Source organism: Thrips palmi, unplaced genomic scaffold, assembly GCF_012932325.1.
Source record: "Thrips palmi isolate BJ-2018 unplaced genomic scaffold, TpBJ-2018v1 HiC_scaffold_5, whole genome shotgun sequence".
Classification (NCBI taxonomy): Eukaryota; Metazoa; Arthropoda; class Insecta; order Thysanoptera; family Thripidae; genus Thrips; species Thrips palmi.
The window spans coordinates 11,288,271-11,303,170 of NW_023144632.1; the positions used below are offsets into that span (position 1 = coordinate 11,288,271).

General features: G+C 65.2%; 1 protein-coding gene across 1 annotated transcript; it reads left to right on the forward strand.

Annotated features, from left to right (window-relative positions):
• Positions 1–9,866: 9,866 nt before the first annotated feature.
• LOC117651167 (nuclear receptor ROR-alpha B-like) lies at positions 9,867–13,151 on the forward strand. Its single transcript, XM_034394973.1, has 4 exons — positions 9,867–9,986; positions 11,949–12,026; positions 12,117–12,436; positions 12,857–13,151. Exons 1-4 carry the CDS (start codon positions 9,891–9,893, stop codon positions 13,149–13,151), a joined length of 789 nt encoding a protein of 262 aa, XP_034250864.1. The 5' UTR covers positions 9,867–9,890.
• Positions 13,152–14,900: the final 1,749 nt, after the last annotated feature.

A 14,900-nucleotide genomic window follows, 5' to 3' on the forward strand; every position in this document is an offset into this window, starting at 1 on the left:
GCGCCAGCCGGGCAGGCGGCGGGGCTGGCAGGCAGGCGGGGCTGGCAGGCAGGCGGGACTGGCAGGCAGGCGGGGCTGGCAGGCAGCCGGGGCTGGCAGGCACACACTGCACAGCGCCCCTCCCGCCGCGGCATGTCGGCGGACGCCACGGCAGTTACGGCACTTTAATAGCTGTAAAGCATAAAGCTCGGACACGGAGTCACACTCCTGTTTAAAATTTATATCATCAGTCTGGAGCGAGGCAGCGAGGCAGCGAGGCCCCTCGCCCCATTATGCAAAATGGTGGCGGGGCAATAATGGCGATCGCTACACGGTGATGCACGCGCGTACGCGCGAGGCTGGCCGTGCTGGCCGTGCTGGGCGTGTGTCGCACATCCTCCCTAAGTCACGCCGGGCCGGGCCGACGGCACCCCGGCACCCCGAGGCCGGCCTACCCTAGACCGCAGGAAGCGCGCCGAGGCGCCGGGGCTCTTGGTGGCCGAGACGCCTCGCGAGGCAGCCTGAATTACGAGCCCGCATAAGTTCACTCATGAGACGGAACGGAATAACTTTGTTCTCTTCTTTTTTTCGATATTTTTGGCAAATGCCTGACTTGTGGGTGTCGCCGGGCGCGGCCTGAATGGCAGTGACTGGCTCGGCGGGCCGCGGCGGGCTCTGGCCGGCTCTCCGTTGTGGGTCCGCTGTATCAGGGTTATCAGCGTGAAAACACGGGCGGCATTAACACGGCGACACTGACATTAACAACAGCAACACCGGTCCGGCCGGCCCACCCCGCGGTGCCCCGGCCTCGGCCCCGGCCGACGCAGCGCCCGACGTCGCCCGGCCGCCTGACTGACAACATGAAATACGTCGGCGATTGGGAGCACGAAGCCACCTCGCCGGCCAAGAAGAGCGCCTTCCTGTTCTTCTGGGCGCGCGGCGCGCCTTGGCGACAGGGCAGCGTCAGCCTGGAGACAACAAAGTGCACGCAACGCGCCGGTGGCGGCAGGGTTGCCTACCTGCGTCTCGGCAGGCTGACACCGACGCGTTGCACACAATGCAGGGCCCCGCTAAAACGACTTGCCTTTCCGACCGCGCGAAGGGCGGCGGGCGGCCCGGCGTGTCGTGGAGGTCGTGGAGGTCGTGAGTGGCCGAGTGGTCGTATCGACTCCACGGCGCTGCGCTGCGCGATGACCCACACGACGCGCTCCAGTCCAGTCCAGAGCAGCCCGAAGTGTGGGCAGTAAAAGGCACGGCGGCCCCGCACGCGCCGGCCCGGCTAGTCATACCGAGGTGGGAGGTCCGGGGCCACCGGGCCGACGACGACGGCCACGACAGCGAGGGGGTCGACGACGACCTGAAAACAGGGCAATCGTGGTAATTGGAGCAAGTGTCTCGGGTGGCCGTCGACGGGCTGGACCGGCAGGGTCGGGTGCACGGCGGCGGCGTCACCCGCGACAAGGGCGGGTGATGAAGCGACGATGCTTGGGCCGGGCTAGGGGCTGTGAGAAATAGCGCTGCTGCACTGACAAATACCCGCGAGAGCACGCGGCATGGCCGGCCATCGCGCCTCTCTGGGCGCAACCAGGGCTGACAACTCAAGCAGGCGGTGCACTGCGGCCGCACCGCGGGGCTCCAACACGTGTCCTGGAGGCAGCAGCCCGACAACCGGACAACCACGTGCCGCCGCGTGATCGACCTGAAATGCCCGGCCTGGCCAGGCCTGGGCAGGCCGCGACTGGCAGCACAGGACCGGCCCATTCTGGTGGCAGGACGGTGCGTTTATTCGCGCTGTTGATCTGCCCGTGAAATCCACCGCGCCGCCCAGGAAGACCAGGAAGACGATGATGATGCGATGAGCCGAAATTTAGTAATAATCCTCGCCATGGTTTCCTAACCTGAATGGCTGAGCGCGCTGCGCGCTGACGGGCGGCTGAATGAGCCACTCTTACTCGCCGCGGGGAGCGCCGTAGAGACGCGAGAGGGGGAGGGGGGTGCTATTCCCACAATCACATCCCGAAACTCGTGGACTCGCGCGCGAGCAGGGCGAGCAGCACCCTTCCCCGCCCCGCCCCGCAGTCACTGACTCGGCCCATCACGGCGCGGATATTAATTTCTCATACCGCTTTTCAAAAGCCAGAGTGATGTGTTTGTTCGGGGCTGACTGGGCTGACGGCTGTTCGCGCTCATGCGCCTCCACGTCATGACGTCGTCGAGGCGGACGCGTTCTATCCGCACCGGTGGTCCTTCCCCTCCACTGTCGAGGAAGGACAGCGCGCGGAATCCGCTAGAATCGGCCCACGCCGCCAGCGCCAGCATGGCGCCAGCCACCCCAAGCCTCGGGGCGCTTCGGCCAGTACTGGAGGCACAATGTAACTCTGTCTCTCTCGCAATATGGGACGCCTCTGGGAGTGCGAGAGAGACAGAGAGCGCGCTGCTGGCCAGTGCAGGTTGTCGTGAACGTGCGACTGATACCTCGTCCGCACGCGCATCGCGCGTCCGCCCTGCGAGTGGCGAGGCCCGCGTCGTCGTCGCGGCGTCGCGGCGCCCTCATCCATGCCGTCCGGGCCATCCGGGCCGTCCGAGCCGTCCGGCGGATAGGACGCGACGCCACCTCTTGTTTACATAAGGAATCTCCCGAGGGCATCATCACCTAACCTAAAATATTCGAGCGTCGCCTGACCCCGGCTGCGCCGCAGCGCCGCGGTCGCCCTGTCGCGCTGCGTCGCCGCGCCGCGCCCCGAACTGGACCTCCCAGGACCCCCCACGGACCCGTGGACTTAATGGACCCCGCAGCAGGTCGAGCAGGCCGAGAATGTGTCCCCGGACCGTGCCGCTCGCTTCCAGGACAATATTTTTATGGACCAAATAAATATTTAGTAGACTCATCTTTAACCGAAATAAAGGCGCGCGCGGGGAAAAGTGTCGCCGTGTCGAGGCGGTGCAGTCCTGGGCAGTCCTGGCAGTCCTGGGCAGGGCGGCGGGGGGTAGTCCTGTCCTGTCGTCCCCGCTAGTCCTGGCTCTTACACTAATTCAAGGCAGGGGCCTGCCCCTCGGCCTGCCCCTCGGCCTGCCCCTCGGCCTGCCCCGTGCGCGACCGTCCGCTGCTTATGGCTTCGAACGCGACGCTCACCCGTCATTGCTAGACGCCTCCGCGCCTCCAACGAGTCAGCAAGATGGATGCCAAATTCAGTTCCCGCCGCCGGCATAGCTCGGCGGCGACAGTTGATTTGAACCGGGCCCGTTTGCAGTGGATTTGTTGCGGCTGGACGTTGCCATTCTTCGTTCTTCGTTTTGGAGCGTGTTCTCGCGACACCTCGCACCCCGGCAGACAGGCAGACCGGCAGGCAGGCAGGCAGGCAGGCGCCCCCAGAGATATGAATGCTTAACATTAATTCCAAAACGAAAGTCGAGAGGTCGCGACGGCCAAGGCGACACCACAACGACGCGCGACAGGGCTTCCTTTTGGCGAGAAGTGGCAGAAAAGACACGCCCGTGTCCGACGCGTCCCCGTCCCGCCACTGCCCCGCCACTGTCCCGGCTGCAGGACGAACACATAAATCGAGGGCCGTACCGTTTTCCAAAAAGTAGACAAAGCAACGAAACGCGTTGTCACCGGCGGCAAAAATATCGTTCGCGGGCACGACATATCTCGTGGAGCTGCGGGCACATCTGAGACCTCTCGCCAGATCCGCGGGATCGTCGCGCTGGCCCCTGTGGGGATCTTACGCCGCGGCACCCTCTAGCGGTGAAAACGGACGCCTCGGCGACCGCCGCGCCCCGCCCGCCGCGCCCGCCGTGCCCAGCAGGCGCCGCGGATGCGACCGTAACGTGCGCTGAGATACGAATTAGAAGCCGCGGAGGACAAAGTAGCCGGGGCTGGGATTGGACGCCAGGGCTGGGACCGCTGGGACCCCCGCCTCGCCGCGCCGTGTCTACGGCCATGCCAAGGATGACGTTCCAAATGAGACCTCTCCCTCTAGCGCGGCATGGCCATAGATTTTAGCGGCGACCTGCCTAGCGACCCCCATGGGGCTCACGGTCTCGCGGCGCCCACAGGATTGTGTTTCGTCCTGTTTGGAAAGGCGCGCCGTTACCTGTCGCCTTTGTTTTCAGCCCCCGGGGCTGCGGCCGGCCTCAGCGCGGCAGCCACACGACCAGCGACGTACCACCGACGACCTGGAGCCCGGATAGGACTAGGACACCAAGCACACACCGCGGCACAGCGAAGGCCCAGCCCAGCGCGTTATCGGGGCTGCGGGCTTCTTTATGAGGTGCCAAGGGCTCTATAGGAGGCTTTTCGGACAGAACACTGGTCGCCTTTTTGAGGGCAGCGCAGGGAATATTTCCGAAGGCCGAGACGTAGGAGATGACGTCCGCCGATAACGTTCGTCGGTGTGCCCACGGTGCCCACACCACGGGCCGCGACCGCACAAAACGTGGCCAAAACTTTCCTGGCAGATGACCCCAGTTTATTGGATGGGTCCAGTGGACTCCGGTGGACTCCAGACCGTCCACGCGCTCGCGCAGGCTGGACCACTTTTGATCGTCCGGGCCGCATGTGAATTGCCTGCTTGATGCGCCCCGTCCGAAAATAGCGCGCCGAACACGCGGAGATCGCGCCGTCGCGACTAGCAAAACAAGAAAATCGGTATCGGTCGCGTTCCCGCCATTATTCGGCCACTCGGACCGGAGCAAGGCCCTGTCAGCAGTCAGAGAGTAGGAGTCAGCAGATTTCCAACTTTGGGTGCATGTTCCCTGAAATGTTGCGCGGTAGGAGGAACGTTCGTGCGCATGCAAGACGTGTAACTTGATTTTAAAATCCGATTTGATTGTTTGAAACGCTTATTGTTAACGAAACATTAATTTCTCATGAGTAGCCGCTCCTCCGATGCCCTGGTAGGAAATTAGAGCTGCCGCTTTTCCGGCCGGAGACTTGGACGCTGGAGGCAGGCAGGGCGGGGCATGCCGCGGCACGTCGTCAGAGCCCTGTCGCCCGCTAGAGCGCGCCACGCCCCGCCACGCCACGAGCGACACGGCCAGTAATAAAAGCGACTCATTACATTCGCGCGGCCGCTGCTTCGCTGCTTTACGAGGCCCCGACCCCGGCCGCGAAAGGGGCGTGTTTTGGCGCCAAACCTCGGCGGCCGGGGGAAACCGCAAAGCGGGGTCGGCGCGGAACGGGACGGGACGACAGGACGACGGCCGGCTGGGGTTGACTCCTCTCATCGCGCTCGTCATAAACAGAGCCGAGCCGATCTCGATCGGAGCTACTCAGTCAGGACTTCGGCGAGGGGAGGAAAAAACCAGCGATCGGACTCTGGAGGTCCGGCATGGGCCGTCGCCATTACTTTTGGAGCTTATCCAAATGTGCTTCGCGGTCCCGTTGGTCAGACAAGCGATCTCTCCTATCGAGGCGCCGGGCGCGGCGGCGCGGCCCGGCCGGGGCAGCCAGGACGGCCAGGGCGCGGCCGCGCGGACGCGACCCAAATTCGGCATTATCTCCTCAAATCGCTCCCGGAGAGTGGCGGTGCCGGCCCGCCGTCAATCGCCGGATCAACGCGTGTCGCGTCGCCGCCATCGACGCCATCGACGGCCATCGCTGCGGTCGACCGGACTGTTTTTGCCAGGCAGGGCTGCCTCGGTTCAGATTGCCAAAAAACTTCAGTAGTAAGTAGTATATTTCGAACGTCTTGCAGTTAGGATTTCTAAATTTTGCTATCGTTAAGTCAGCAGTCGAGATAAGTATACAGTATGAACACAGTTTCCTAGTCAAGTGGGACGACTCATCTTGCTCTCCGTTGCACTTTCTATAAACTAAAAGGAGGGGGGCCGTGTGAGAGCCACAGGCCTGCCAGAGGTCACATCGCGGCATGCGGGTGGGCTGCCTGAAATGGGAAGCGCTGGAAGCGCGCTGGACGGCGGTCTTCCCCGAACCCATGCCAGCCCGGCCAGCGCCACCAGCGCCACCAGCGCCCGGCTTCCCGCGTCTTTCATACCCCTTGGCGGGAATGCGCTCGCTTACGCGGCCGAGCTTCGCACGCCGCTGTGTCTGTGTGTGTGTGTGAGTGTGAGTGTGTGTCTGAAATTGCGATCGGGGTGTGCCCGTGGCGCTACACAGCTTCCGGACAACAATGCCAGGGCGTGGCGGCGGTGGCGCATGGCGGGGACGGCGACGCTCTTGGCCGCCAGCCAGCGCGCGTCCCACCGCCACCCGCAGCCTACCGCAGCCTACCGCAGTCCGGCCCCCGCGCCATCGCGACACGGCCGACACGGCGCGCCGAACCAGATCACGACGCCAGCCATGGCAGCCACGGTAGCCACGGCGAGGGAGGGTGGCACGGCACGGCAGGGTCTTTGTACGCTGGCCCCGTGCTCTGGGCGGCGACGGGGCGTTCTGGAGGACGCCTTGGAGGAAGCCTTAGGACGGCGGCGTGGTGCCACGACCCTGCAGCAGTGTGGCGACATAGCGAGGTGAATGGCGAGGGACTTGGGCCGCGCGGCGCCGAGTGGCCGCAAGACCCGCAAGCCCGTGTGGCGCCGGCCGGTGATTTGGAGCGGCGCCCCTCGGGCCCCACGGGCCGCACGGGGCTTCTGGGAACTGGCGATGTACCCTCACTCGTACCACTCCAGCATCAGTACTGGACCCGTTGGCAGCGACGCGCCACGCCGGCCACGCCGGCCACGCCGCAGCCAGGCGGGAGCCGTGGTAGGTATTTGACTACAACTTCTCGTGGAGCTCAATAGGTCCTTAAACGCGCGTGTACACTTGGCGACACATTCAGAGAAGCAGGCACGGCCGAGGGGGGCAGGGCAGGGCGGGCGGAGGCAGGGCGGGGTTCAAGTACCGGCAATGCGTCTCGGCGTCACGACGCATTCTTGCCGTACTTCTTGTAGCGGGCAAACGCATGTCGCCGCGTTTTTCGCCTCTGCCTGCTCGTAGGTAGAGTTCGCGACGCGCTTGCCCGGCTTGCCTTCCCGGCCACCCCACCGAGTGCCCCGGGCTTCACCGCGGACGGCCGCCCGTCGCGCCTCGCCGCGGGCTCCGCTGGCTCTGCTCGGCTCTGCTCGGCTCTGCTCGGCTCTGCTGCACATGAACTAGCGCAAAACGCAGGCCGCGCTGCCCGGCCGTGCTCGGTACATGCTGCCCGTGAAATATGTGTCGTTCGCTACTCTGTACCGTGCCGGCGGCGCCGGGCCCGTGACCACGCCGTGACCTTTGGCCCAGCGATGTGCGCGTCGGCGACAAGCGGGATGGGCCGATACGGCTCGACGTGGGGGCTACTTACCGCACCAGCCGAGCCGCCGAGTCACCGAGGTAGGCAACCGACTGCACCCGGCGGCCGCGCACTTGTCAGCCGGGACGACTTTGTTGGTGTTGGCCAGCGTGCGAAAGCTGTGTGCAAACAAAGGTGCGTATTGGCAGAGTGGAGCAGGCCTGCTCGTTAGAGGGAAAGGAACCCAGAGGAACCGGGAACAGGGTCCCCGGTCGGGGAAGAGGCCCGGGCCGCGCGGCCCTGCCCAGCCCGTCGCGTGAGGGCAAGGAGCAAGAGCAAGAGCAAGGACACGCGACGATAAAAGTGTATGACGCGCCAACTCACCCCGAGGCGACAACGAAGAGGAGACGCGCGGCTCGTCGCCAACAAGCCTCGCGCTAATTGTCCGTCGTGCCGAGCCGAGCACGCGCGTGACGACGCCCGGCCCCGCGCGCCCCGCGCGCCGCCGCCGCCCGCCGCGCACGCCCGCGCCGTACATCAGCGGCGCACCAAATTAACGATTTGAGCCTCTTGAAGTCTCAATTGAAATGTGGCCGCGCCGCACGTCGCTGTTGCGCGCTGTTGCGGTGGCGGGGCGGCCGGCCAGGCGCGCGCTTTGCTGCGCTTTGCTTTACGAGCCGCGCGGGGCGTGAAGACCGAGGACTGCGAAGACTGCGAAGGCGAGGCAGGGCCCGCCAGTCCGCCCCGACCGCCCCGACCACGCGTCGACAGATTTTAATCACTATAAATCGCGCGGCGCACACGCGTGATCTGGATGCACCAGCGGGCCCCTCTCCTCTCCCCCGTCGCTCTCGCGCTTTCTTTTGCCCGACGGACGGCCTCCGCGGTGGCCTCCGCCATCCGGAGTCCCGAGAAGGCCCTGGCCGAGCACCCCGCCGTCGCGCTATTTGGACAGCTCGGCAATTTATTGTCATTCCAATAATACCGGGAACGGGCATCTGCGGACAGAGCACGGAGGGAAGGGGACGGGGTGGCCAGGTCTCTGCTCCGCCCAAGGCCCCGCCCCCGGTGGAGGACGCCCCGGCCACGTGCGTGAGTAGGTGTGTGTGTGTGTGTGTGTGCGTGGTCATCAAAGCTGTCAGCGACGCCCGGCGACGCCCGGCGACGCCGATCACTTGGAGACCACAATGGCAGTCCATTCAGAGCTAACCACATCCAATGTGTATAGCGACGCGTTGGCTGCACCGCGCCATCCGCGCGGAAAACTAAAAGCTCCTCCACTGTAGTAGAGAGCCACCAAAAGGCAGCCGTCGAAGGACCGGCAGGGCGGGCAGGGCAAGGGCGCAGTTCACTGCCAGGGTCGCCAGGGTGGCCCAGACGCGACCGATAGTGCCTTTTGACGGCGTCCCCGTGGCCTGGAGATGGTGGTGGCGGTGACGGTGGCCCCACTTTGAGTCGCGGTGTCGCGGTGCAGAGGCTCGAGCATTGTGCCGCCGCCAGTTTGCTGGGAAAAGACGGAGAGTCTGCGCGCGCGGCCTGCCCTGCCCCACGGCCTGCCCCACGGCCTGCCCCACGGCCTGCCCCCTGCACCGTCGTCGCGGACGGCATAACCACGCATAACTTAGGCCCTGTCGGGTGCCGTCGGTCGGGCCCGGCGAAGACAGGCCCGTTGCACTTGCGCCGACTTGCACTGCCTTGCACTGCCTCGCAGGCGCAGGCAGTGACTTGGCTCGGACATCCCTGCACTGGCAGGTGTCCGCAAGGCTGCGTTGAACCGAGATCTCAACCTTTGCACTTTGAACCCCGGCATGCGGCGTGCGGTGTGGGCTCCCCGCGCCTCGCTAGACTTGAGTCTTCTTTCAAAGGTTTGGCTGCAGTCCTGGAGCCTGGCCTTCTCCAGTCCGCGGTCCGCGAATCGGGGCGCGACAGCCAACCTCGAGGCGGCAGTCTGGCTGGGAGAAGGTGACAATGATCATGAATGACACAATGATGGCCACGGTGGAGCGCGGCCCGCGGCCGCGGTGGCGGTTATCGCGGCCGAGATGCCGCGATGCAGCTGCCGTTCGGGTCCGGGCCACTCGGACGGCACGGGGTACGGAGGCAGCGGAGTGCCGTGGGAGGCGCTGGTTGTCGCCGCGGCCGCGGCACGCGCGCAGCGCTAGCGGCCAGGTCGTTGAGGAGCCCGCCGCGACGCCGCGTCCCCATTGGCCGAGCGCGTGCGGAGCGGGGCGTGGCGGGGCGTGGCGGGGCGTGGTGGCGGCCGGCTGCTGGGGCCGCGAGGAGTGTTGCGGGATAATCCGCTCTATGAGGAAGGGGGTATCGCGTTAGTGCCTGAGCGCGGCTAGCGCGGCGAGGCGACGCGGCGCGGCACCGCGAGGCACCGCGAGGCAGCGGCTGCTCTGGCGGCAGCGAAGCCAGCGAAGCGGCGTCCACGGTACGGCGCGGACCAGGGCGACCAGACGACCTTCTCGGTGGAGCGAAATCGCGAACGCGCGCTACGAGTGCCGAGTCACGGGTGTTTCCGAGTTCTGTGCACCTCCGCCCGTCGACAACGGAGCCCGCCACCGGCGCCACAGGACCCCGGCGAGGACGCCGTGAGCACCCCGCGGCGGCATGGGGCGGCAGGGGCAGTGAGGATGAGGGTCCCGCGACGCCGCAGCCCCACCACGCCCCGCGGCCATGTGACGTGACGCCATGGACGGGGAGTCGAACGGGGCGCACAGCCCCCACGGCCACAGCCCCCACGGCCAGCTGGTGGGTGGCTGGTGGAGTCCGGCCTCCACGGACGTGGTGAGTAGCTGCTACGTGTTTCCGACGGTTCGGTTTCGGAGGCTCTCGCGGTGCAGGGAAGTCCAGCGGCGGTGGGCTGTCCGCGCGTGGGCGGACACGCGGACACGGGACTAGCAGTGTAGGGGCATTGGTGGGCGCTTCCTTCCCGCCTACGAGCCAAGCGGAGCATCCTGGGCATCCTTGTCCCTCGCAGCGATTTCTCATATTCACGGCGGCATGTCCAGGGCACCGCGGCCCGCACGCCGGCCAGGGCGAGGGCGAGGGCGAGGGCGGGCAGGTCCGCTCTGAACTGAAAAATCTATTTTATTATCAACGCGTAGATGGCCGCGGCACATTACTCACCCCGGCGGCTTGTTCTCCGCAGCGGGCGGCAGCAGCGAGGCAGGCCGGGCCCTGGCCGGGCAGTGCGCGCCCGTGTCCCGCTGCCGCACCGCGGCGCGAAAAATGGAATGGGGGGCCGGGCCGGGCGACGGCTAGCTTGCCGCCAGTCCCAGTTTGCGGGAACACGCGCCCGGCCAGGACGTCCACGACGTCCGCGACGTCCAGGCTGCAGGACGTCCAGGATGACGGCCCGACACGGCCATAACTCTCGCGGGCGCCGGGCGGGCAGTCCGTCGACGACACGGCGCGGGCTGCGTCCAAAGACGACGCCTCGACGCCCGCCCCTCCCGCCGCCCTTGCCGCCGCCCGCTAGCGCCAGCCGCCACGGCCGCCACCTCTCGCACGCAGCCTGCGGTCGCGCCGCGCGGGAAAGCTCGTTGTGTAGCGTGGTGTCTGGCGACGATCGACTTGATATCAAAATCATGCTAATTCACTGAGTCCGTGTTTATGCAAACGGATGGGCCCAGCGCGATGAGCTAGGACGTCCCGCCCCCCGCCTCGCCTCGCCACGCCGCGACCTGGCCCGGCCCCCCACCCCGCCCCTCGCTTCACCCGGCCCTCCCTAGCGGCTCTGGGTCGTCACTCATCGGCCTCACCCGTTATTATTATTAATTCTGACGACATCCCGGCGACCCGCTGGAGCACACCGGTCACCCGTGATTTTTAATTATTGTTCTCCGTTCCTCTCCCGCTCACAGAAGTTTTTCATGGGTCTCACGTCGCTCGCCACCAGAAGTGCTATAGCAAGTTGATCTAGGCAGGCAGCCGGGCCGGTCCGCACCGGTGCGCGCGCATTGAGAAAGATGACACGGTACTGATCTCCAGCCCGGGCCCCGGGCCGGGATCGACTCGGTGCCAAGTCGCCAAGTGGTGCCGACGAATTCCTCCCCCTCCTTCCCCTCCCTCGCCCCGCCCCGTCGCGCCTCGCGCCTTGCCCATAAATTTCCCTGATTTAATTCACTCTCCGCGTGCCGCGTGCGAGGCTGGGCGGCTGCGTGCGGATAGTGGTCGCGGGATGAATGGGTGCGAGGGAGACGCGCCGCCGCCGCCACGCCGCCACCCGCACTCCGGCCAGCCAGACGGCCGCGACGCCACGCCATGACCGCCATGACCACGCGACGGCGTCGTCTCCGAAACGGCGCGGCTCCGCGGCTCCGCGGCCCCTCGGCGCTCGATGCATGAGTTATGTGCCCCGGTGCGGCGGTCGGGTCGGGGTCGGGCCGCGTCTCCGAAATGGAAGCCTTGTTAAGCAATGTTTGCCGTATCGAGATAATCAGCGGCCCGGGCTGGTGCGTGGCCGATTAATAAATGAAATTCGTTAATTGAAAGCTGTTTTTATTTGGAAGAATGTAATTACCGCGACCGCAGGGGGAAAGTTATTCGCGGACGCGGACAGCTGGGTTCCGAGTTCGCGTCGCCGCGTCGCCGCCCCCCGGAGACCGCGCCGCCTGCGATGCAGGCAACCCAACGGGTCGCCCTGCGCTCCGCGTGGCCCGGCAGCAGGCGGCTCGCCTCAGCGGCCTGGAATCGCCTTTTGCTTCGCTCGCGGAGTTCTCACCGCTGCTTGTTCACTGTCCACAGATGAGCCAGCTTTGTCGGGTGTGCGGAGAGCCAGCGGCTGGGTTCCACTTCGGAGCGTTCACCTGTGAGGGGTGTAAGGTAAGCGTAGGAGCCACGGGACCTGAGGATGTGGATGTGAATGTGTGTGCAGGAAAAGGTCAAAATTTAACGTCGCTTCTTATTCTGCAGTCCTTCTTCGGCCGGACGTACAACAACCTGGGCTCCATCACCGAGTGCAAGAACCAAGGATCGTGCGTCATCAACAAGAAGAACCGCACGTCGTGCAAGGCGTGCCGGCTGCGCAAGTGCCTGCTGGTGGGCATGTCCAAGAGCGGCTCGCGGTACGGCCGCAGGTCCAACTGGTTCAAGATCCACTGCCTGCTGCAGGAGCAGCAACATCAGCACCAGCAACACCAACAGCAGCAGCACCAGCAGCAACAGGAGCAGCAGCGGCAGCAGCACGCCGCACCGCCGGTCAGCCCCCCGGACAAGAGCCCCAAGGGGTCGCCGTCGGTGCCCCGAGGCGCGGCCACCGACGCCCTCTTCGGCGGCGCCCCGCTGCCCGCCATGCTGTGGGGCACGCCGCGAGGGCTGCTGCCCCCGCCGCCCCACGGCCACCCCCTGCAGCTGCCCTTCCCGCCCTTCCTTCCCGCTGCAGCGGCCGCGGCGGCCGCGGCCTTCAACGGCGGCGTCACGACGCCCCTGTTCCCCCTGCCGCCCGCGCACCCCGCGCACCCCCCGCGGCCGGAGTGGACGCGGCACTCGTCACCCCTCCCCCTGGCGCGGCCCGGCAGCACGTCGCCGCCGCCCTCACCGAGGATCCGCGCCGTGCTCAAGACCGTCGTCGCGCCTCTGGGACCGCCAGTGCCCCCACCCCGGCGATCGCCTCCCGTGCGGTCACCGCCTCCGCGCGCAACGGCCTCCCCCAGGCTGGACGTGGACGACACCCTGGAGCAGGAGCAGCCCATGGACCTGTCCAGGACGGCGGCGGCGTCGGGCCGGCAGGACACGGACGAGGCCAGCGACCGGGACGAGGGCAGCGACTCAGGCGTCAGTGAGCGGGAGAGTGACCGCGGCAAGGACGGCGACGCGGACGGCGCGGCCAACGGCAGCCCGGCGTCCAGTCCCGGGTCCAGGCCGCCCCTCGGGACACCCCTCAGGCCGGCCAGCCCCGCGCTCGGCGCCGCCGCGGCCCCCGTCGACCTCACCGCCAGACATTCGTGACACAGCGACGCCGTGCCCCGAGACTCCAACCCGGGGCAGCCGGCTGTCGCCCCACCGCGACGTGACCCCATGTGATATCGTCCCCGTCACTGCGGAGAATGGTTCGTCAGAAACACACGAATCATTTCGCGGAGTGACGGCTTCTCTAGAAATAAGCGGACGGGTCCTCAAGTGAAATGATGTGAAAAGTGAGTTGCGTGGAGTATTCTTCTGTTACGCTGCGTTGAACGCTGCACTGATTTTGCGACTCTCGAGAGCGATCGAAAGGCTACCCGTAGACCCATGTTGAAAGTTCAAAACCTGTACATTGCGCAGTATACATTCATTGAAATGGTAGGTTGTATTTTGTTAGGAATAAAATTGTCTTTATTTTTATTTATACTAAATGGTAAAAACGCCTCTTGCTTATTTACACCACCGCACCACCATCGGGCCCCTTTGTGTGTGAAAGTGTGCAGTACGCGATGCAGGAAGGCGCCCTGGCCAGCACGAGACGGGACGAGAGACGCCGCGCCGCGGCCCGCGGCCCGGTAGGCACTGAGCACGGTCCTATGATACACAAATGACTGTGCGAATTCGCAGAGCAAAGGTTAATGGCTCCGGGACTTTCTCCGACACGACGACGCAGGCCGGGCCGCTAGAGGGCGCGCAGCGCTTACTCCGCACCGCGGTGTATGCCGGGGGCCGCGACGAGCGCGACGCCGCGACGCGACGACGCCTAGCTCCCGTTTGCCCGGCAGCGTGGTCCTCGACAGGCTGTGCATTCGCTGCATACGTCGCTTTGTCCCTCTCGCACTCTGGGTGGGCATTGGGTGGGCTTCTAAAATGTAAAAATGTACTGGGAGTCGAACCCTAGCCCTACGAGATATGCGGGTCATCGCGCTTACGCGCTCGGCCGCCGCCACTTCTGTGGAGTACGTCGCAGGTCCCACTCCTGCCTCTACACTGTGGCATCCCGAGAAAATCATGATCACGTGCAGGGGCTAGGGTTCGACTCCCAGCAATTCGTTACATTTTAGAAGTGGCTTTCCCGATGTGGTTTGGACCCGTTGCGCCACTCAGCTCACCCGGTGAGCCGCGGTGGCCGAAGGTGTTGAGATGTCTGACTCCTACTCCCGGATCGAGTGATCGAATACCAGCTTCCCTCTCTTTTTGTCTGACTATACGGTTCGGACCAGCGGCTTCAAAGGCTTCCCTTCGCCCATCGTCACCCATGGGCCGTGGTGGCCGAGAGCGCAGAGGCGTCGGTCCCCTAATACGCAGTCCGGGGTTCGATGCCCAGTACGGCAGTATAAAAATGAATATTTTGACCAAGCTTGCATCGCAAGAAGGCGGTTCAAGTATACAAAATCGGCCGCTTATTGGCGTGCCTCTCATAGCCCAGTGGTTCCGCTGCTGGGCAGGGTGACGCAGACTCCTGAGTACCAGTAGCATGGCCCCTGAGTGGGAAGGGGGCCGGGGATCGAAACCCAACTACTGGGAAAGGTGGCAGCCTGGCCTACTATGAGAGGACTCCTCCACATCACAGATGACGTGACCAATGACGGGGCCACTGCGGTTTAACTCTGAGGTTGCTCCTGTGATGAGATGGGGGAACTGTCTGGTGAGCACCACTCCCGCAGGGAAGAGGGCCGGTTCGCCGGGGTGCCCTCTTTCGCTGAAATTTTCTATATCGGGTTGATTTTACTTCTATTACTCTGAATATATTTGGTGGTAAAATGTCTTTGTATTGTCCTGCATCCAGTCTTG